The 23,560-nt window shown below is 53.0% G+C and overlaps 1 protein-coding gene across 2 annotated transcripts in view; it reads left to right on the forward strand.

Annotated features, from left to right (window-relative positions):
* The window catches only part of MBOAT2 (membrane bound O-acyltransferase domain containing 2), a 106,704-nt gene that overhangs the window by 25,646 nt on the left and 57,498 nt on the right, over nucleotides 1-23,560 (forward strand). For both annotated transcript variants that reach the window (XM_058668303.1, XM_058668304.1), the window contains exons 2-3: nucleotides 6,026-6,171; nucleotides 11,630-11,707. In XM_058668303.1, the coding sequence (XP_058524286.1) occupies nucleotides 6,026-6,171; nucleotides 11,630-11,707 (224 nt within the window). The remainder of the gene's footprint in view (nucleotides 1-6,025; nucleotides 6,172-11,629; nucleotides 11,708-23,560) is intronic.

Raw genomic sequence — 23,560 nt, forward strand, 5'->3', positions numbered from 1 at the left:
ACCAAACATAGAGTCCAACATCTAATTGTCCAGTCAAGTTCAACAGCTTCTTAGGTATACCCTCTCTGGTCTGAAGGTTATGTTCACTTTTTAAAAGACAGTTACAGAGAGACAGAAAGAAACGAGCATTTGTTGGTTCACTTCCCAGACTCCTATAATGGCCATATCTGGGCTGGGTAGAGGAGGGAACCAGGAACTTGACCTTGGTCTTGCAAGGGAGTGGGAGGGGCTTGCACAGGGTACCGGGTGCTGGAACTGTAAGCAGTGGCCTCACCAGCTGGTCCCACGGTGTTGGCCCCTCCCTGGATTTGCTGTTTTCATCCTTTGATTAAATGACTGCTCGCATCTCTGGAGTGACATTTTGTTTTCTACAATACACTAGTACTTTAAAATTGAGAAACTGTTAGATCGAAAACAGGGGAGTGCTTGTGTTTCCTTGCTTGTGGTCTGTAGAGGACGTGGGCGGCGCTGACTGCGAGACCAGAACGTGCCCTGCGGCGTGCACGGTGGCTGGAACAGTGCTGACGGGCAGGGGCTGGCTGTCTTCTGATCTCTGTGGCCTTGTTCCCTGCAGCAGTGACAAGCCCGCTTCCAGAGGCCACGGGACAAGGTGCTTAGAAATACGGAGCACTTCTTAAGGAGCAGAGCTGAGTCTGTCTGGGAGGGGAGTGTTGAGACAGACATCTGGCCACAGATGCAGCGATGGGCAGGCAGACCAGACGAGCTGCTGGGCCTCAGGTGGCACATGGCCTGGCTGGGAGAGGGCAAGGGCCTCCCCATGGGGAGGCAATGCTGCAGCTGAGCCCTGTCTCAAGAGGGAGGGCTAGAACATTCTAGAAGGTGCATTCGGGTGGCCATGACATGCTGTTGGCAGAGCAGTGATGTTATGGAAAGGAGTCGAGTGTGTGGGACATTGGCCTGTGTTCTTGAAGAAGATTGAGAGAAGTGAAATTGCACAGAACATGTACTTTTTTTTTTCAAGATCTGTTTACTTATTTGAAAGGCAGAATAATGGGCGCAGAGGAGCAGGGAGGGGGAGGAGATCTGCTTGTTGGTTCACTCCCCAAATTCCTGCGCTAACTGGAGCCAGGCCAGGATGAGCCCTGGAGCTTCGTTGGGATCTCTCACTTGGGTGGCAGTGGCCAAGGTTGCTGTGCTGTTATCTGCTGCCTCCTGAGCCCTCTGGTAGGAGCGGTTTCCTTTTGTCCTGACCATAGCTCCATCGTGTTTCCCAACCTGGCCTGAGGAGGCGCAGGAACAGGGCTCTGTGGCCTCATTTTCAGACCGGGGCTCTTGGGAAATGAACGGAGCTTTCCCTGCTCTCATGTTTCCCTTTTGGGCTGCGGGCGGCTGGAATGGGCTTCCCGATGGAGGCAGCCCAGAGCCCTGCTCACGAGGCAGATGAAGCTGCACCTTGCCTGTGCAATCTGCCTGGCTTTGTTGCCAGCCCCTGGGAGTCCCTGGGTCTCCAGCCTGTTGCCCAGTTGCTTGTCCTGCTGACTGCAGTGACAGTGTAAACCTCCCCAGGCTATGTGTTTTGTGGCTTGTGTTTCGGCACTCTTTATGAAGGGAGTTTTTATGTCACCTGTGAATCTAGGAGGTGGGTTACTTCTTGTGCAAAGCATTATGCATTGAGTTTGGTCTGTGTTGTAAGAAGCTGCCGGTCTTATGCTTTTGTTGTTCAGTGTTTTTCATGGGATGAACACCCTGCAGTGTATTCTGTCATTTTTGCTGGTAAAAGGCTTTCTCTTGCTTTTGGCCACCATGGCCATCAGGTCACACCCACAAGCAGGGGACGAGGCTGAGTTGGAAGTGGCATCTCATTGCTGTGCTTGGAACCCCACTGTTGGTATTGTTGGACAACTCGCAGTGCGGCAGGTGACTGCAGGCGTCTTATTTAAAAGTTTGCAAGCCAACTCTTCCTTTGCCGCTGGACCTCCTCAACGCTGGCTGGCTGATGCAAGACAGGTTTCCAGACCATATCAATTGGCACATCAGCTCCGCCTCGGGGGATTCAGGCACACAAATGGGGACTCTGGGTCCCAGCTCAGATGTGGGGAACTTGGGACCTATCTGAGGGTGTAGTCCTGTGGTGTGTGCCTGCCTCCTGCCCTCGCCCTGCCCACCTGGGTGAGGTGCCCTCTTGAGAAGGAAGCGGTACCATGACTCCCCTTGTGTTGTCGGGTATATTTCTGCTCCATCAACAACTGTGGTGTGCCAGCCGCTTCGGGGCTGACTTTATTGTTCTGTGGGTTGTGATCATTTGGTGTTGTCTTGAACATTTAAGTTGCTTTTTTTCTTTTACTGTAAGTTTATTATAAAGTAAATTATTATCTTATTGTAGAATGCTTAATTCTAGTGTTGAGATCATTAACAACCTGTTAGTTGGCATATGTGGTAGCTTGTAACTTTTTCATAAGACGAAGGAAGAAAATGTTAAAGTTTTGAAATAAAGTGCATCAGTTGTGCCTGTTCTGATAGGAATATAGTGGGAGTCACTACACGCACATAGACTTAGAAAGTTGCTGACAGGTAATAAAGTTAAAAGAGCTAGGATTCTCATATTTTATTTAACCAGTGTGTTTAAAATATCTACATATGGGATCAATATGAAAATTGTTAATGTGATGCTTTATATTTTTATATGCTTGGTTTCTGTTAAGGTTGATGTACTTAGCATTAAAACATAGCTCAGTTGGTATAACCACATCTGAGGATGCTCTTCAATAAGTCATGGAAAATGTGGAAAACCATGCATTAATTTCAAAAGGCATTCTTTTGGAGGATTTACTTATTTGAAAGGCATAGTTACAGAGAAGGGGGAGAGACTGGGAGAGAGAGAGCTTCTGTCCGTTGGTCTGCTGCCCAAATGGCTACCATGGTTGGAGCTGGGCCAGGCCCAAGCCAGGAGCCTGGAACTCCATCAGGGTCTCCTACAGGAGTGCAGGGGTGTGAGTGCCTGGGCCGGCCTCTGCTGCTTTCCCAGATACAGCTGTAGGGAGCTGGATCAGGTGTGGGGCAGCTGGGACAGGAACCTGCGCCCAGGTGGGATGCTGCCCTCGTAGGCCAGTGCTCAGCCTGCTCCGGTGTCACATCAGCCTGAAAGAGTTAAAAATTCTTCGCAACAAAATACATTTACCTTTTCCTTCCATTTTCCAAAAACTTTCTGAAGTCTTCTTGGGTGAGTGTGTGCAGCCAGGCCTGGCTTGCGGCTTGTGGCTGTCACCCTAAAGCATGGTTTTGTGTGAGTGTGTATGTGTTTATGTGTAGTGTGATGTGCCCTTGAACGCCTCGAGTCTCCCTTGTCGTGTCCCAGTGAGGGATGTGACACTCACCGAGTACAGGCCAGTCTATGGTGGAGATGGCGCGGATCTGTGCGCAGTGTGTCTACACTTTGTTGGCCATCCCAAGTGAGAATGAAAAACAGTAAGACCAGGTTCAGCTTTGGACCTGCAGGGAGGGGTGCAGAAGCAGGAGCCCCCAGGCAGGGGAGCCCCTTTGGCCGTTCTGGTATTGGACCTGCTGGACCTGCCTGGATCTCCTGTGGGTGGTGAGGGTGCCCCAGGCTCCATGTCACCTTCTGAATCAGGAAGTGTTAGCACTGCGACATTTCGCTTAAGTAGAGAATAGATCAGATCAGTGTTTTGTCATCTGGGGCAGAAAGTGCAGGCTCTTGAGTGCTTTGACTCAATTTGTGTTTTATTTTTTTAAACTGGCGAGGAGTGGCCCGCGTGTGTGTCCAGCTGTACATATTGTGCAGTTGCACGTATGTGCGTAAAGCAGACGCCAAGGAGGGAACCCGCAGACCACCGGAGCCTTGCCTCAGGCCGTGATGAGGAAAGCTTGAAGGCCAGCAGCCCACCTGCTGTCATCAGACGGGGAACGGGTTCCTGTAAATGGACCAGAGGTGGAAAGAAGCTGATGTCTGTGAAGCAGGGAAGATGCCCAGCCTGCACTAGTAGTCAGGGGAGTTGGGAATTAAGACAGCCGAGAAACGTTTTATACTACAGGCCTTGGCAGGAATTTTAGCCTTGTGCACCAACTGCTGGAAGGAAAGGAGCGGGGCCTTACCCAGCCAGTGGGGGTTTGGACAGGCCGGTGCAGAGGAGGCATTGGAGCAGTGTCGTGTCCAGGAGCGCTTGCTCTACCCAGGGTTCCATCCCTGGGCGCGGACACAGTGAGGTACTAGGCCGCGAGCCGGCGATGAGCTGGAGCCACAGCCGTCAACGCGGGCACGTGGCGGCAGGTACTGCGAGCGCTTCCTTGGGTTCTGCAGCAAAGTGAACAGTCTGGTGTCTCAGACACACTGGGGAGTGCTACGGCTTTCTTCAGGTCCTCATCTCCCTGGGGCAGGCATGGAAGCAGCAGGTGTTCACAGGCCTGTCTCCCCAGGGGCGCCTGGCTGCCCGGGAGGCCCCAGGGAGGCCGGCCCAGCTGTGTGGGGCAGTCACTGTTTACCAGGGAACTCATCCCGGGGGGGCTGAGGCTCTGGGTCCGGAATACTGGTCCGAACACGTTTTCCCAGCTAACTGTGTCTGACTGTTTCTTCTTCCTTGAAATGACCTTCACATTGGAGTTGAGCAGGCAGGGTGGCTCTGTCAGGCAAGCATGTGAGGGCCTGGGGCCACTGGGGGCCCAGTGGGGAGGTGGAGGCTTTGCCTGTGGTGCGTTGCAGTGCGACCAAGGTTAGCTGCACTGTGGCAGGCTGCCTGTCGCCGTGGAGTTTCTTAAGGAAGGTTATGCTTTGCTCTGGCTTGCTTGCCGATGGGTTCGCTCCTCCTCTGTCACCTGCCGTCAAGCAGGATTTCTGTCCCGTTGTGACATGTCATGTGGCTCCTGCCTTGTAATCAGTTTCCGTGTGGGTGGGTCACGTATTTTCGTGGCTGAGAGTCCTCTGTGTGTCACGGGACTGGCTGTGCCATGTCTTGCCAGTACTTATCCCTACTTCTCATTGGTTTTGATTTTTTTATCTTTGGCAGGTAATTAGACAATCTGCATGTCTGTGTTTTCACCTGTCTGCTTTGATACATTTTGATGATATGATCAGTTTCTTTGTCTTTCTTGTTCCTGTAATTATTAAGTGACAAGGGTTACTTTGCAGGCTTATTTATTGATTTGTTGGAAATAGAAGAAGCAGAAACAGTTTTCCATCTGCTGGTCCTCTCCAGCAGACCTGGGTCAGGCAGAAGCCAGGAGCTGGGAATTCCATCTGAGTTTCCTGCTTGGGAGTTGGATCATCCTACTCTGCTCTCCTGAGGCCTGGGATTGGAAGTGGGTCAGCCGGGACTTGAACCCCTACTCCAACGTGGGATGCTAGCATTGCAGGTGGTGGTTAATGTGCTGCGCCACCACGTGGGCTCCTAAAGAGAACCCACCAGGCTCATACGGAGTGTTCCAGAGAACAGTGGATTCCTGGGCCACATCCAGCAGTGGCCTTCGATGTCTGTGTCTTGTAGTTGTGGTTGTTGAAGACACATTTCCCTTTCCCAGGATGTGGGGAGGCACACAGACTCCTGGGCAGTTCCGGCTGGGCTGGCTTCAGCCTGGACCTCGGCGGCTTGGGGAGCCCTGGTGTCTCTCACCTGCACTCCCCCTTCCCGCAGGTGGTCCTGGCCCTGCCTCTGCCCGTGAGGCTGACCTCCCTGCTCTGGCCCCCATCCCAGAGACCTGGCGCTGGTCCCTCCCACCTGTCACAGGGGCACCTCCTCAATCAGCTCTTGCTCATCCCTGAAGCCACACTGGCTTTCCATCTCTGTCCTCAGGGCCTCCCCAGTGCCTGTATGTGCCCACCCCCTGCCCTTTTTCTTGCATCTGTCCTTACGCCTGCCAGGCTACGGGCATTGGCTCATCACCTGGAAATGAGCACCTTACCTCTGGAAAGGCCTTGGGTGGCTGTGACTCTCACAGATGGGAAGGTCTCGATTTGATACACTCTGGGAGTTTCTGTCCTGAGAATTACATGTAACATGGAATTAAAAATCCAAAAACGTGTTAAACTGATGCCAGCTTCTGGTTCCCTTCACAGGTCAACTTTGTAGTGTGCCAGCTCTTTGCCTTGCTTGCAGCCGTTTGGTTTCGAACTTACCTACATGCAAGCAGAACTAGTTCTTCCATAAGACATGGGATCGCCACTCTTCTGGGCCTCTACCTTGCACTTTTTTGCTTTGGATGGTAAGTTATTCTTTCACTTGTGTTTATATGACGACCATGGGCATATGCTTGAGAACTGGATTGTAGACAGACATTGTATGTAGGGTTTTGCTCTTAGGACCAACTTTGGAAACTTTCACTTAAAATGTATTTACTTCTTTGAAAGAGAGAGAGAGAAATAGAGAGCTCTTCCATCCTCTGGTTCACTTCCCAGGTCTGCAGCAGCTGGAGCCAGGGGCTCTGTGCGGGTCTCCCCTGGAGCGGCAAGGGTCCAGAGACTTGGGCAGCCATAGCCGTGCCCGGCGGAGTAGCAGGCAGAGGGTCAGCAGTGGTGCAGATGGGAACTTGAGCCGGTGCTGTGATGGGTGCTGCTGCCTTGCAAGCCACGTCTTCTCCCACTGGGCCACACTGGGCCGCACTGGGCCACACTGAGCCACAATGCCCCGGTTTGTGTTTTGGTACAGAAATAAAGGAATGGAAATGGACTCTATTCAGTCTTAGAGGAGAATTTCTATTTATAATTTGTGAAAAAAGACAGATGAGAGGGGCTATAGTGAAATTTTACTCTGTCGTGAATGGGTCTTTTCACCTATTTTGCTAATCTTTTATGCCAAGACAAGGCTTGTTTTTTTCCTGGGTACAAGTGGCTTTTAAGAGTCTGGCATAGCCCATTGCTGGAACTCTGTTACCATATTTTAAGTTCTGCCCTCCGTGCAAAGAAACCTTTTGTTTGCTAGTTCCTGGTGGAGAAGCAGAAATTCCTGATGACGGAAGGCTTTTTCCAGCGCCCCTTGGGGTGGGCTGAGTCCCTCAGGCAGTGTCCCCCAACCCCCTGGTGTGGCGAGGGGTGGGTGTCAGGGCTGCCTAGGAGCTTGGAGCCCCGCCTGCCTGTTTCCCTCAGTGATGACACAGCCCTGCTTGCTCACTGCTGGGGGTATGGAAAGTGTGCAGGACCTGAGTCCCACACAGGCTCCTGGGAGCCCCAGGGCCCCCTTGCTTCCTGCCGGTGTCCAGTTCGTGTCGTTGAAGTCTTCTCAGCTCCTACGTGCTGCTGTTTGCACCTGTCCCAGTGCCCATATGCGTGGGTGTATGTATGGGTGTGTATTACAGGCAGTCACACTCTGTTCAGCCTTTGATCACACACACAGAAGTACAGTGACCCCTCAGGCCCGTTGCCCACTGCAGGGATTATCTCACATTCCCGCGTGGCCTTATAGTCCTCAGTCTGTGTGCCTCACCATACCAAATATGGGTACCCAGCACAATGGGGGTTGGGGGATTGGGGGATTGGAGTTCAGGTGGGCCGGCCCCAGGAGGCATGGCTCTCTGTGTGGCCCCTGGAAAGCCCAGCTGAAGTTGGACTATATTATCAGAGCCTCCTGGAGTGGTGTTAGGAGGAGCTGCTGCCAAACAGGCCCAGACTGTCCACTTGGGGTCCCCTGAGCAGGAGAGAGGCCCACTGGGTGCCTGGGTCACCTGTCTGCATTCCGAGTTTGACAAGAAGTAGAATTTTTTTTCTTAAGATTTATTTATGTTTATTGCAAGTCAGATATAGAGAGAGGAGGAAAGACAGAGAAGAAGATCTTTCATCTGATGATTCACTTCCCAAGTAACCACAGTGGCTGGTGCTGAGCCGATCTGAAGCCAGGAGCCAGGAACTCTTCCGGGTCTCGCATGTGGGTGCAGGGTCCCAAAGGTTTGGGCCTTCCTTGGCTACCTTCCCAGGTCACAGGCAGGGAGCTGGATGGGAAGCAGGGCCACTGGGATTAGAACCGGTGCCCATATGGGATCCTGTTGCATTCAAGGCAAGGACTTTAGCCACTAGGCCACCATGCCAGGCCCAAGAAGTAGGATGTTTTAAAAAATTCAATTATTCCTTCTTTCCTTGAAGGAAAGGCCTTTTTGGGAGCAGTAGCAGGTTCCTTGCCCTGGCTGTGTGAGTGAACTCTGCTTGGTGGGTTGGTGGGTTGAGCTGGGAGTAGATGTTCTCCCTGATTCAGTGGTGGCGACTCCAGGGGTTACATGTGCTGTTCATGGCTCCGTCTCCCCATTGAGTGGCATGTGCAAAGGCTCTGTGAATACAATGGACAGCTGGACTGGCTTCTGCTGGTTTCAGGTTTTGGATGTTTGTTTGTTTTTTAAACTGTCATCTACAGATGTCCTTGAGAATCAGTTTGATCCACTTAAATGTCTTTGACAATAGTACAGGGTAAGAGAACAGGGTTTGGATTCCCCGTCAGACAGGCTCGGCTTCCACCCGGCCAAGGCCCGATGGCTGTGCGATGTTGGAATGTTGTCCAGGCGCTCTCAGATGAAGTGGAACTGTGAGTGTCCTGGGGCCCAGGGGCCATGCAGGGTGCAGGGGAGCCAGCGGGAGCAGGAAGACGTACTCCGTGTCATTGGGGATGCCAGTAGGAGCAGCGAGATGTACTTGGGGTTATTGGGGGAGCCTGCAGAAACAGGGAGAAGTACTCATAGTCACCGGGCTGTCCAGGCTAAGAGTGTCCTGGATCCGGAAGGCTCTGGAACCAGCAGTGTTGGCAGATTTCAGAATTTCTCTCATCTGCACCCATATGAACATAATTCACAGAAACCCGCCCTCACCAGGGTCTTGGATCCGTGGCTTTAGAGTCCTCAGCTTGTTCTGCACCCTGCAGCCTGCAGTGTAGAGCCGTCTTCCCTGGGCTCTCCTGTGTGTCTGTGCAGCGGCGCAAATGAGCTGCGTGTCCCGGAGTCCCACTCTAACCCTGCAGGTCCGAGGGACCCTGCGCCTCTGAGCCTGCTGTGTCCAGGCCACAACGGTGCCGCAGCTCTGAGGACACCCTGTGTCTTGTTGGACTGCTGTGTCCAGGCCACAACGGTGCCGCAGCTCTGAGGACACCCTGTGTCTTGTTGAACTGCTGTGTCCAGGCCACGACGGTGGCTTTTAGAAAGCGGTTGGGCAGGAGACTGGTGAAGCAGTCAAAGAGCCGTTTTTCAGTCTTGAAAATTTGTGCTGTTAGTGTGTGTGTCTTCTTGTTAGCCAAAAGTAAATTTAAAAAAAAAATGTATTTCAGGGGCCAGTGCTATGGTATAGCAGGCTAATTATTCTACCTGAGGTGCCAGCATTCTATTTTGGCACCAGTTTGAGCTCTGGCTGCTTCACTTTGGGTCTAAATACCCCTGCTTGTGGCTGGGAAGGCAGCAGACGAGGGCCCAAGTGCTGGGGTCGCTGCACCTGCATGGGAGGCCAAGAAGAAGCTCCTGGCTTGGAATCATCTCAGCTCCAGTCATTGTGGCCATTTGGAAAGTGAACCAGAAGATAGGAATTACCCCAAAATCCTGTGTCAACTGGGGCTGGCCAGGCCAAAGTAGGAGCCTGGAGCTCAGGCTGAGCTGTCCCTGTGAGTGACAGGGATTCAACAGTCCGAGCCATTGGACAGCGTGCCCGGGTGCCCAGGAATCAGGACGCAGGTATTCCAACAGGCAGCCACTTCAGGTGTGGTTTAACAGCTGGGCCAAGCTCCTGCCCATGAAGGAGAAATCTTACCCTGCTTTTAGTGCTGTCTGAAATTCAAGCTAAGTACATTATTTAGAGCAAACGGGCTGAAGCTTTGGGAAGAAGCTTTCAAAGTGCTTGAGCAGCATGAAGGATGATGGTGGCGGTGTGGGCTCTCTGTCTTCTGCCCACCCCTTGAAGAATCAGTCGTGGGCTCAGGTGCCCAGGGCCAGCTCAAGTGTCAAGGTCAGGCAGGATACTAGCTGTACCCTCAAGTCCTTGGCTTCTTCAGGTCTGGTGGGCGTTGAATGAGAAATCTACGTTGAGGTGGGAGGTTGAGTCCCTTACAGTGCTGACAGTGTGTGGCCGCTGTGCCAGGTAGCATGGTTGTTGCGTGTCGTGGGTTAGTGTTCAATCCTGTGGAGTCCAAGGGGCTGCTGTGTGTTCGAGTTCCTGCCACAGGCAGGTGTTACCGTGGGATGCAGGGGCTGGCAAGGCATGTTGCTGAGTGGAGCTGCAGCACTGTGCCCAGCAGAGAGGCCAGTGCAGCCAAGACGGTGACCATGCCTGACCCCAGGGCCAAGGCCCGTGTGCCAAGCCCGACCCTGGGATGAAGGCCTGCTGTGTACTGTACTTGACCCCCAGACCAAGGCCAGCTGTGTGCAGCCCCCTGCGGTCGCCGAGCTGTCCTTGTGTGATGCTGGGGGAGAGGTGCTGCGAGCTGTGAGGCACAGGGGTTCTGAGCACCCCAGGTTCAGTGTCACTCCGCAGCCCTCCTGCTCTGTGCTTGTCTCTTGTCTGGAATAAGTGCCCTCCCGTGCTGTGCTCTCAGGGTTGCTGGCAGGAGCAGGGGCTGCCTGCCGGAAGCTGAGCCTCCCATAGCATGTCGTCAGTTTCGTGTGGAGGGAGGGGGCTGAAGTCTCATTTAGTGCAGAGAATGTTTGAGACCCATGGAGAGTTTGTTCATAACAGACATTTTCTGTGGACTTTGGAAGACCTCTTCTCCGGTTTCTTGTGCTTCCTATCAGCTAGCAGTATTTCAGGTGTGTGTGTGTACACGTGTGTGGGGGAGTGAGGGAGCGAGAAGGGCCGAGGTAGAGACGGGCCTGCTGTGCCCCGTAGTAGAACAGCTGCTTTGACAGGCTTGCCCTGAGGCCTGCTGAGAGCTGAGAAGGATCCTCCCACGGCAGCGGTTTCTGTTGTTCTACCAGGATGGAGTTACGTGAGTTTTACTCTAGGTTCAGGTCCTCACTTAGAGTCTAAGCCATGCTTAGTGATCTGAAGGTTTCACTCTAAGTTCATGCTACCAAAGCAGAAGGAAATCAGAAGTAAACACATGTCCATGTGTGTGCAGCCACCGCGCACCGTCACTTGGGTCAGTGATAACCCCCGAGACCCTCACACTGTCATGCTTGAACGTTGTGAAATGAATGAATGGATGCCTTGGCTCCTTGATCCGTGTCTGCATGTTAGAACACTGGAAGGGACCATCCGCGCTGGCCAGGATGCTTTAGACACACCGTGGCAGATCACCAGATGACTGGGTTTTGCCTAGCCGTAGGTCCTGAGCACAAGCGGATGTGGAGGTGCTCACTGCTGTTGCTGTTCTGTAAGAAATGTTGGAGTGAAAAGGACAGAGCACAGAGCTGGTAGTGGGAGAGAGTCAGAGAGGAGCTGACGTCATTTCGGGGACTGTTCTGGAATCAGCTGTTGCTCCTGCTTGGATCATCCTGAAGAAGCTGTGGTGTCCGAGCTGCGTGGCATTTGCTGCTTCCCTGGGATGCCGGCGCACGGAGTGCGACTTACAGGGTTTCGTTGTCCAGTTCTTTTGGGTCCTGTGACACAGGACTGCTCTGATCCAGGGTGTCCCCCAGCACTCAAGACTGCAGGTTTTAGTCCCTAGGACTGTTGTGGGTGCTACAGAAGTGCTGTTGAGCCTCAGTGGGTAGAAGCCAGTGCTGGGGACAGGTGTCACCTCTAACCGTCTCCTTCTGTTTGCAGGTATGCCTTACACTTCCTTGTACAAAGTGGAGTCTCCTACTGCATAATGATCATCATCGGCGTGGAGAGCATGCACAAGTGAGTTGTCACCCATGAATAACGCATTTCACTTTGGTAGCTGTGGGCCCAACAGATCTCCAGGCCCTGAGAGTCCAAAGAATTGCTGTGAAGGTTGACTAAGCAGGGTCGTACAGCCTCAGCAGTGTTGGCATCTTAGGGCAGATGGTTTTCCATGTTCAGGCCAGATGGTAATGCATGGTGTTTGGTAACATTGTGGCTCCTCGCTGTCACAGGCTGGTGGCACTGTCTGAGCTACAACAAACATCAGTGTTTCCAGGTATTTTCAAATGCCCCTTGTCAGGCAGAATTGCCTCCAATTAACAGCCATTGGTTGGGGACCAGCAGTGTGGTGTTAATGGGTAAAGCTGCCTCCTGTACTGTTGGCATCCAGAAGGTTGGCATACAGATGGTTCAAGTCATGACTGCTCCACTCTGATCCAGCTCCCTGGCAATGAGCCTGGGAAGATGACCCGGGAGCTTGGGCCTCTTGAACCCTCGTGGGAGACCTAGAAGAAGCTCCAGGCTCCTGATCAGCCCAGGTCCTGCTGTTATGGCCACTTGGGGAGTGAACCAGAGGATGGAAGATCTCTCTCTCTGTGAGTCTGCCTAGCCCTCTCCCTCCATGTAACTTTGCGTTTCAAATAAATAAATTAATTTATAATTTTTTAATAGAAGCACCACAGGGTGAGTCTGTGGAGAGATGTAGTGAAACAGCAGAGCTTTGGCAGAGTTGGGAGGTCAGTTTAGAAGGCCAGTGTAGGGGAAGGTCAGACACCACTCAGATCTGAACAGTAAGGAAGGTGGAGGCATTGTTGAGGAGTCTGGGGTGGGGCGGGGGCTGCTGTGTGATTAGAGTGTGTCTCAGCCCTGCATTAAGGCTTCACTCTGCAATGAACACCAGTGCATGTCTGTTGAGTCACTAAGCGTTCTCTTGAACATATCCAGAAGACTTTGTGGGAACTGCGTGGCCGGGGAGCGGGGGGGCGGTCTGCAGTGGGAGCTGCGGAGCCGAGCCAGAGTGGTGTGGGAGTGGAGCTGCATAAAGACACTCCCTGGAAGCCCAGGGCCAGCAGTGCCCATGGGTCCTGCTGGGCTGCCATTGTGTCTGAGAGGTGCGTCGCAGCAGGTGCAGCCGCATTCTCAATTCTGAACACATGGGATGCACCTGGGCCAGGAGTCATTCCTATAGCTCAGACTTGCTTCTCTGCTTACATTCTGCTCTGCGCCCTGTGCATTTAGCCTCTTTGGCCACTCCCCTGTGACTAGGATGTCCCTCTGGCTAAGACATCTCCTCTGGCTAAGGTGTCACTTGGCTAAGGCATCCCCTCTGACTAAGGTGACCCCTCTGGCTAAGACATCTCCTCTGGCTAAGGTGACCCCTCTGGCTAAGGCGTCCCCTCTGGCTAAGGTGACCCCTCTGGCTAAGACATCTCCTCTGGCTAAGGCGTCACCTGGCTAAGGCATCTCCTCTGGCTAAGGCGTCCCCTCTGGCTAAGGCATCTCCTCTGGCTAAGGCGTCCCCTCTGGCTAAGGCGTCCCCTCTGGCTAAGGCGTCACCTGGCTAAGGCGTCCCCTCTGGCTAAGGCGTCCCCTCTGGCTAGGGCGTCCCCTCTGGCTAGGGCGTCACCTGGCTAAGGCGTCCCCTCTGGCTAAGGCGTCCCCTCTGGCTAAGGCGTCCCCTCTGGCTAGGGCGTCCCCTCTGGCTAGGGCGTCCCCTCTGGCTAAGGCGTCCCCTCTGGCTAGGGCGCCCTCTGTGGTTCTCTCCTCTGTCCTCTACTACCGACACTGCCCTGCTGGATTCCTCTTGCTTCTACCAATGAGCATGTGCAAGCTCTTGGTGTTCCGTCTCAGGAGGAATACCTGGAAGGTGTTTCAGGCGATACAGGTGCCAGGTCCCAGCAGCACTTCCCAAGAGCTGCCTGTGTTTCTTCTGGACCTCAGAAGGGTGTATCATCAGCTCACTGAAAGTGTGTGTTTGGCTTCGTAAAGCAGAATGGAGTGCTGTCTAGTGAAAGGGATTTGTTGGGCTTTTCTGAAAGAAGAGGCAGGTTCGGAGGTTTCACTTCAGTCCTGTGCCATTCTCAGTGTGGAAGCTGCTGGCCACAGGTGGCTGTGGAGCTTGAAATGAACTACAGCAGAAAGTGCAGTTCCTTAGGCATTTCCAGTGCTCAGTGGGCACATCAGCCAGTGTGAATGGAGAGCACTTCTGTCGCCTGGGCTGTTTGGAGCATCCTGACGGTACAAGGCACAGACCCACAGCATGTGCGTGGCTGTTGGCGGTGCTCTGACCTGGGTCCGGCAGGCAGCTGCTGCCTGCGGAGCGGCGGGCGTGAGGAGCGGCGTTTCCGTGTTAGGTTAGAGTGCTGGTGCTGGCGAGTCGCTGCAGGTGCATGGTCCACGTGGAGAGTGTGTTGTCCTCCCTTTTTAGATCTCTTTCAGCGTGTGGCCGTACATGTCCTCTGCTTCACTGTATACTTAGGAAATTCACCCAAGTATGTTTCATAGGATGTTGAGCACCGCTTTACTTGTATATGTGTATGTATAAATATGATACTGGTGTGCTTCAGTCAGCTTTACATGATCTGTGTCATGCTTGAGGGTCTTCACAAAGTGTATGGAAAATGCACTTAATGCAAAGCTATGTGTGGATTGAAGATCAGAATAAAATTTAACTGAGATTGGCTGGAACTTTTGGGAATAGTCTCCTGTTTCTTTGAACAGCCAGGATTTAAGTCTTTTTTTTTTTTTTTAGATTTATTTTTTATGGAGGGATGATTTTTATAGAGAGAGGAGAGACAGAGATCTTCCTTCTGCTGGTTCGCTCCCCAGATGGCCACAGTGGCCAGAGCAGAGCTGAGCTGAGCTGAAGCCAGGAGCTACCTCCGAGTCTCCCACTTGGGTACAGCAGCCCAGGGACTTCAGCTGTCTTGTGCTGCTTTCCTAGGCTATAAGCAGAAAACTGAATTGGAAGTAGAGCAGCCAGGATATAAATTGGCATCCATATGGCATGCCAAATGGTAGCAGGTGGAGGATTAGCTCGCTTCGCCACTGCACAGGCCCCCGGGTTTTAAGTCTTTAAAAATGATGGGTTTGTACTTCTCTGAGCACTGTTTTAACACTCCTGACTTTCTGTGTCTTAGACTCTTCGTGAGATGTTCCTAACGTCATGTAACAAAGTGTAGGTTACCGTGTTAGCATGGTCATAGTGAGCGTTAACGTGTTGTCTCTCCCTGAAGCAAATTGATGCATCGATTAAGGTTCTTTAAAATACGTTTCAGTTTTATAGCACCTGTTAGTTAACACTCAGATACGTGCTGTTATAATCTGACCTATGGCTAGGTAAGTGACCTTTAAATTTTCATCTAGAATTCAGTGCTATTTCAAATAGGCTTTGTGATTATTGTAGAAAACTGAAACTGGAAAACTTAGTGGTAGAGATGAAGGAACATTTGAGGGTAGAGGAGCCTGCGTGTCGGGCTGTTTTGCCGAAACCCATAGTCTGGATCATGGGTGAACAGCGTGTGTGTTCCTCCCAGCCGTGGAGGCAGGGCGTGCTGTGGCTGGGGTGCCTGGTGAGGGCTGGCTGGGCCCTCAGCCTCCTCGCTCTTCTCACCTGGAGGCAGCAGGAGGCAGCTCCTCAGAAGGGCACTGGACACACTCATAGGGGCGCTACCTGGTGACCCAGTGGTCGTGGGGATGGGACACGTAGCCTCACTGCTTAGTAGGCCGGTCATGCTCCTTCGTTAACATTGGGAGCATGCTGCTCTCACCAGGTTCAGCCAGCACTCCCAGCGGGTCTGACTTTGCAGCACCCATGGCCTCTGTCACAGCTGTGCTCCTCAGCTGTCACAGTGCAGGGCTGGCCCAGGCTGGGTACGGGCACATGAGCCTGGCTCGGCTGTGGGGAAACTTTCCTGATAGATGCAGGTGACAGCCTGGGTGTGGCCAACTTGTTCGCTCCTGCCCCAGGATTCCAGAGGAGAGCGGGAAGCAGAAGGCCATTTTTGCCACCAGCTTCTCCACTGTGGTGTGAGGCGAAGGTTTCCAGATGGTACTTGTAAGCTTGCTCAAGCCCAGATGGTGCAGATGAGCCACCACGGGTAGTCTTGCAGAAGCCTTGGAAAGGTGGTTAAAGGTTAGCTGTCCACTTGGCTTACAGCTTTTGTGTCAAAGAGAAATGAAGCGATGCCAGAACTTGATGACTAATAGAGTGAAAAGTATGCTGTTCAAAGAAATATAATGGAAAGGGCCCGGTGGCGTGGCCTAGCAGCTAAAGTCCTCGCCTTGAAAGCCCCGGGATCCCATATGGGCGCCGGTTCTAATCCCGGCAGCTCCACTTCCCATCCAGCTCCCTGCTTGTGGCCTGGGAAAGCAGTTGAGGACGGCCCAATGCATTGGGACACTGCACCCGCGTGGGAGACCCGGAGGAGGTTCCTGGTTCCCGGCATGGGATCGGCGCGCACCGGCCCGTTGCGGCTCACTTGGGGAGTGAATCATCGGATGGAAGATCTTCCTCTCTGTCTCTCCTCCTCTCTGTATATCCGGCTTTCCAAAAATAATAAAATCTTAAAAAAAAAAAAAAAAGAAATATAATGGAAAAGTAGCGCCATGGGCCGTGAGAACAACACATGAAATACTAGGAATATTCCTGTGTTTCCGAAGCGAACAGTCTAGAAGTAGGACTTGAGAAATCCATTCGCAACAGCACAGAAATGAGTAACCTGCTTAGGAATGAATGGATTTGCAGGAGAGTTGTGAAGGCCGCTGCACTGGGGGAAGGGAGAGGACTGAGCATGGCTAAGGGCTGTTCAGATGGCCACTCCTCCCCGCTGGTGTGCTGGTCTCCTGCAGTCCCTACCTGAATCCCAGCAGGGCAGGGTCTTATAGGAGTTGTTGGGTGAGTTCTGAAATGTAAATAAAAATGCAGAGGACTTAGGTTAACCCCAGAAGAGGCTGGAGGATTTTATAACTTCACCATAAACTTGTTATTGTCAGGATGAGCGTCTGCTGGTGCAGGAGTAAACGTGTGACTCACCTGAGCCAGCCGCCGTCCAGTACAGTTGGTGGAGTGCCAGGGCATGCACTGGGAGACGGGGTGATCATCTCAGTGGGCAGTGCTGCCACAGTTGAATTTGCAGGTGACTGAAATGACTGAATCTTTAACTAAACCTCAGAACACACAAACGTTAACCCAAAGTAGAGATGTATATGTGAGAGCAAAACCTTACCGACTGTGGGAGCAAGCGTAGGAGAAAGTACTTTTGACATTGGGTTAGGAAAAACATGTGGACAGGTAATAGGAGGAAGCTGGAGGCTGGGACTTCACTAACATAAAGAAGATTCCAACCTTCAGGAGAGACATGTTAAGATGAGAAGATGAGCTGAGCGGTGAGGCCGAAGTGTTTGCAAAATGCTCTCTGATTTTGGAGTGTGTTGAGAGTATACAGAACTCTGAACCACATATAAAGCCTCAGAGCTCTGAAAATATGAAAATATATCTACCGTATGACACAGCCGTCCTGCTCCTGAGAATTTACCTGAACGAAATGAAATCAGCACGTAAGAGTTGGTTGCACCCCCATGTTTATTACAACTGAATTTACAGTAGCTAACATATGAAACCAACCTAGATGTCTACCAGCAGATGTCTGCCGGCTCAGAGAAGGGGGAGGAGGACTGGAGTGTGTTTGGGTGTGCCCTGCCAGGAGGAGGAGTGCTCTCTTGTGCCTGAATGGGCTTTTGTGAGGGGTGTGGGAGCCCACGTGCCCTTTATGGTTGGGGCTTTTGTCTTGTAACTTACCTGTGGGAAGAATTTCCTCTGCATTCCAAAGCATGGTTTCAGATTTTTGGAACAGGGCACACAGAGTATAATGACAGGAATGTGGGGTGGAAAAGCCTGCAGCCCTGGGGGAGCGAGGCAGAAGCCTCTTCCCTGCATGGTAACCTGCTGGGCAGTTGTCAGCGGAACAAGGAGCCTGAGGAAAAGCTGTGGGAGATGAGAGCCGCTGGGCAGCCATGGCAGAACTCGCACCCATCGTGTGGCTCCACTCCCCGCCCACTGGAACAAGCTGTTGTTGTGTGCCCTGGCCTCTCTGACACGCGGTCAAGGCACAGCCCTTGCCCTCTGAGCCGCGGCTGGGTTGGGAACATGCAGTGTTCATTCATGCATCAAGTGTTTGCTGCCCTGGTGCTGAAGATGCAGGCTTCCTGGTCCAGCGAGGCTGCCAGTCACATGGGAGGGAGAGGAGGCGGGGAGAATGACGTGTGGAATGGGAACGCCCATGCCGCTGTGCACCAGTCAAAAGAGACGGCTGCAAACAGGTGTTTGGTGTGAAATACAACCACAGATAATTATTTTATGAGATTAGGAAATAGTAAGAAAACATTTTCATCAGACATTGAAGGTTCTGTGTAAATCCCTGGCTTCACTGGGTGGCTTCTGTGCTTGGTTCATTAGGTGCTTGTAAAAATTCATAACAAATAGAATTAAAAGGTAAGTTTATTTAATTGCAGAAATTGTTTTTTTTTTTTTTTAAGATTTATTCATTTTATTACAGCCAGATATACAGAGAGGAGGAGAGACAGAGAGGAAGATCTTCCGTCCGACGTTTCACTCCCCAAGTGAGCCGCAACGGGCCGGTGCGCGCCGATCCCATGCCGGGAACCAGGAACCTCCTCCGGGTCTCCCACACGGGTGCAGGGTCCCAATGCATTGGGCCGTCCTCAACCGCCCCCCCAGGCCACAAGCAGGGATCTGGATGGGAAGTGGAGCTGCCGGAATCAGAACCGGCGCCCATATGGGATCCCGGGGCTTTCAAGGCGAGGACTTTAGCTGCTAGGCCACACCGCCGGGCCCTAATTGCAGAAATTGTTGAAACTCATGTGTACAGTGAGGGAGTGTCTTCATAAAATTCGTTCCTACCATGATAGGAAATATTTAATGCAGTGTCATTCATTATTTAATTTAGTTAAAGAAAAAAAAGGGAAAAAGGAAAAAAGTTTGAAAATAAAATGTTTCAATTCTGTTGGGTTGGGTGGGTTGGTCAAGCTGTCTTTGGGTTCAAGTCCCAGCTCCTGCTAATACGCATCCTGGGAGGAGGCAGGTCAGGATTCCAGTGCTTGGGGCCTTGCCACTTCCGTTGGGGGGCCCTGGATTGAGTTCTGGGCTCCTGGCTTTGCCACGTCTATGGGGGGGCCCTGGATTGAGTTCTGGGCTCCTGGCTTTGCCACTTCTGTGGGGGGGTGCCCTGGATTGAGTTCTTGGCTCCTTGCTTTGAGCTGGCCCAGCCTTTGCTGCTGTGGCCACTTGGAGATGGAGCCAATGGATGGGAGGTCTGTCCCATCAGGAAAGAACCATGTGATTCGTGGTTCCCATTCCTCCAGAACCTGACGCCTTTCCCACTGCTCCCTGGTGTCTGGGAGTCTCCGGCTCTAACCGGACGGACGCCTTTCCCACTGCTCCCTGGTGTCTGGGAGTCTCCGGCTCTAACCGGACGCCTTTCCCACTGCTCCCTGGCGTCTGGGAGTCTCCGGCTCTAACCTGACGCCTTTCCCACTGCTCCCTGGCATCTGGGACGTCTCCGGCTCTAACCTGACACCTTTCCCACTGCTCCCTGGCGTCTGGGACCTCTCCGGCTCTAACCTGACGCCTTTCCCACTGCTCCCTGGTGTCTGGGAGTCTCCGGCTCTAACCGGATGCCTTTCCCACTGCTCCCTGGCGTCTGGGACGTCTCCGGCTCTAACCTGACGCCTTTCCCACTGCTCCCTGGCGTCTGGGACGTCTCCGGCTCTAACCGGATGCCTTTCCCACTGCTCCCTGGCGTCTGGGACGTCTCCGGCTCTAACCGGACGCCTTTCCCACTGCTCCCTGGCATCTGGGAGTCTCCGGCTCTGTCTAACTGGACACACTCCCATTTGCATTTCACCCCGAAGTCTCTTTCTGCTTTTGGACGTGAGGTCTTTCACATCTTACTTAAATTGTGTTATTTTCTTAGATCTCTGCTTACTACATTTTTTTTCTCTAGATATACTCAAAGAACTCGGGCATGGTTTCCTTGATCTGGGGGGCTTAGAGACCCCAAGGAAATGCATTGTTCATTCACCAACGAGGTGGAGGAAAGAACCCAGTAGGGGCTGGAAGGTTCCCTGTTTGGCCCTTGGCAGATGCTGATGGTTTGAGAGCATGGGGTTTTCCTGAGTACATTCTGTTTGTTCACTGGTAAGTGTGCCCTGTGGGCTCTCAGGATGGTGTGCACCATGAGTCACTCGCTCTTCTTCCTGCCATTCAGCCCAGACACTTGTGTGCCGGGGGCAGAGGGAGCATGCAACATGGGTCAGAGGCCCAGCACATTGTTGGCCCGTAGTGCACACCCGGATGTGCCTGATGACAGCACCTGCCAGGTGGGCGGGCTTGGCTCTGCTGGATGACGTCTTAATTAGGAAACAACCAATGGGAGCTGTCCACTCTCCCTCCATGGGTGGAACAGAGTGGTGTGCTGGCACCTGCAACAGGGGCTTTTTGTTTTGTTACGATGTTCACCTCTGCTGCCTCTTACGTATTTCCCCAAAGTAGTGGGACTGACAAATTACAAGTTAAAAGAAGTGCTTGTTTCCCTAAGTGAAGTTTAGGGATGGCAAAGGCGGAAGTTCTAGAGGCCAGTGGGCAGCTTCCGCTGCTGCCAGTAGCTGACTGCGATAACATGGGCACTTGTTAGGTGCCACCCTGTGGGGATGCAGTGTCAGCTGTTCTGGGGCTGCAGAGCCGGTACCCCTACTCCCCATGGAGTCTCAGAGGCCCCTGCCATAGCCGCTGCATGCCCAGGCCCCAGGTGCCCTGCCGCCAGCCACAGCTCTTCCAGCATTTCCTGCGTGTGTATTGGTTTCTCAAAGGGGGATTGTCAGTGGCTTCTTTTATTGTGAGGATGTTTTCCATCATCAGTCTGTATGCAAATAACGCACAGGAACAGCAAGCTCAAGCTCTAAATTCTGAGTCCTGGGCCAGTTTTTTGGTTATCTGGGTTCGATTTAATGTGTCCTGTAAAATTCAAACATCCTGGATAAATCAGTGCTTTGCAGCCGTTTTTCTTGGCCCTGATCCTAAGAGAACACACTGGAGCTGCTGGTAGCACTTTCTCATTTTATTTAAATGTTGACTGATTTTATTTGAAAGGCAAAGTGACAGAGAAAGAAAGCTCAAACTTCCACCACTTGTCTGCAACAACCAAGGCCGGACCAGGTCAAAGTCGGAAGCTCAGAACTCCATGTGGGTGTCAGGGATCAAGTTATTTGAGTATCGCCTGCTTCCTAGGGTACATTTGCAGGGAGCTGGATTGGGACTGGTTGTCTGATACAAGATAGCAGGCGTCCCATGTGGTGGCTTGCACTCATGTGCCACCGAGCCAGTGCCCTGTGGCAGCAGCCCTGATGTTGTTGGTGTGTATGGTTATTCCAGAACTCGGGAGAACTGGGAGTGCAAGTCCACCATACAGTGTGCTGTTCCACTTCCACCAACAACCAGAACAGACCGAAATATGGATGCCAACAGACCGTTTGGCTCTCCAGTCGCTGACATGCTGAGTAGAGAGCCACGTGCCTCCCTTGCTGTTCTCGCTGACTGCCCTCCCAGCAGGACGTGGACCTGGCCACGCTGTCCTTTGTCCCTCCCCAGGTGGCCATCCTCCACATCCTATGAATTGGGTGTTTGCAGAGTGTGGCCCTGAGAGCCTGTGAGGGTGGCTGTTTGGGTTTTCAGTATGATGCTGCCGTGTGTTTGTCCTTCTGCCCTTCACTCTCTGTGTTTGAAAAGCGTGCAGTAGAGAGAGAAGGACAGAGACAGGTGTTTCCTGCACTGGTTCACTCGCCAGATGCCTGCGACAGTCAAGCCAAACCCAGGAGACAGTTGGGAACTGCATCCTGGTATCCTACGTGGCTGACACAGACCCAAGGACCTGGGCCATCCTTCGCTGCCTTCCCAGGAATGCTAGCAGGAAACTGGATCAGAAGTGGATCCCCTGGGACTTGAAGCAGCACTGTGATCCAGGATGCACCCTGCCACCTGGCCAGCCGCAGGACTGCAGGGTCTGCGCCTGTGAGGTCTCAGCAGGAACACAGGGCTGTCACCGTCAGGACTGCAGGGTCTGCGCCTGTGAGGTCACAGCAGGAACACAGGGCCGTCACCAGTCTCCCACAGATCCAGCATTCCAGAGATCTGGGAAGCGTGTCAGCAAGTGTCACTTTTCCTACACATTTTTTAGGAATTATTGTGTGTGCATGAAAACAGGTTTTACATTGGCAGGTAGTAAACTTACGCTAGAATGAGCAATGCTTTTAAGTCCCGAATTTCAGAAATTCTCCGTTTTAATTTCTGATGAGGTCATTGTCAGTGACTTGCCCAGTATGGGTTGGATTTGTTTGCTGCATATTTCCCGGTGGTGTAAAGGGTCTCCCAAATGATTGGAGTTCAACTGCCACTGGTTAGAATTCATCGCTGCCCCTGGCAGCTGGCCCTGTGGTTTTCCATGTCACAGGTCCTGCTGTGTCCCTCATGTCCTTCACTGTCCACTCCCTGGTCTGCCACTGTGTGCCTCAGGCATTGGCAGCCCCGCCTTCAGGGCTCCCTTCCCTTTCCCACCCACTGGGCTTGTTGGAGGAGCTGAGAGCTGGGCAGGGCATGAGATGCTCTCGCTGCCCTCCCTCCTTCCCCGCCCGTATCCTGCTGCTTCCTGTGGCTTGTCCTCTGCCTTGGCCACTGCTGTGGTGCTGCATTTCAGACACCTGCCACCAGCTGCAGCAGAGCCCCGCACCGCCTGCCCTGGCCCCGGGAGCACACGTGCCTGGGCTGTAGCTTTATCACACTGCTCTGGTCACCCAGCCTCTCTACCTTCCGTTTCCTAGTTTGTAAATTAGGAGTAATAACCGGTGTGCCGTGAAATCCTTCCCTGTGAGAAGTCAAGCCGGTGGGAGGCACCAGCGTTGGCTGAGCTGTCAGGCTGTCCTGTGGTGCGGGCTGCTGATCGCAGACTCCAAGATGTAGAAGCAGCCATGCAAGATGTGCAAACAGCCGTGCGTCAGCCTGAGTAGGTGGAGCTGCTGCCGTGGAGCCTAGAGGGAGAGGGGTGGGCGGATGGCCCAATGCGTGTTGGCCTCCCATGCTGGACTCGCACCTAGAGGGGTCAGAGGCCCAGTCCAGACACATTGTGCCCCTGGACCCTCAGACGGTTGTGCGTGTTTCTGAGGGTAGGCAGTGGTGTTGCTCATCATGGCACCTGGATTGCCCACCACAGCTCCTGGTCCAGCCTCCTGCTGATGTGCGCCATGCCAGGCAGCAGGTGACGGATGAGGTCGCTGCCGGCCTGGAGGGAGACTTGGGTTCAATTGCTGGCCTGGCCCTGCCCAGTCCTGGCCGCTGAGAACAACATTTGGGGGACTTTCCACACCTCTGCCCCTCAAGTAAGAATTTTGAACAGGTGTGTTTCATACTCCTGAGGGGACTGGGCGCAAGGGCTGACCATGTTCTCAAAGGCTGCGGGGTGTGGCCCTTCCTCGGAGTCTAGCTGCTGTGCTCCGTGGGGTGCTGTCTCGCTGCACTCCCCCCTCAGATCTTCCATGCTGTGAGCCAGCACTGGGCTGTGGAGAGCTGCAGCCCGCTTAGTCTTTCTGCTGGTAAGCTTGACAGGATGCCTGGGCTGCCTTCCCCCAAGTATTCCTTCTGCTGAAGTGTGAGAAGCAGGCAGGTGCGGGGACCTGGGACAGTGGTGGGCTCTGAGGGTGGCAGCTCCTGAAAGTGCACGGTGGTGGTCCCTTCTCTTCAGGCACTAGAGGCCTGGGGGATCAGAGGAGGCCAGAAGCTTCTCCCACCCCCTTCCCCCCAAA

Source organism: Ochotona princeps, chromosome 8 (genome assembly GCF_030435755.1).
Source record: "Ochotona princeps isolate mOchPri1 chromosome 8, mOchPri1.hap1, whole genome shotgun sequence".
NCBI classification, from domain to species: Eukaryota; Metazoa; Chordata; class Mammalia; order Lagomorpha; family Ochotonidae; genus Ochotona; species Ochotona princeps.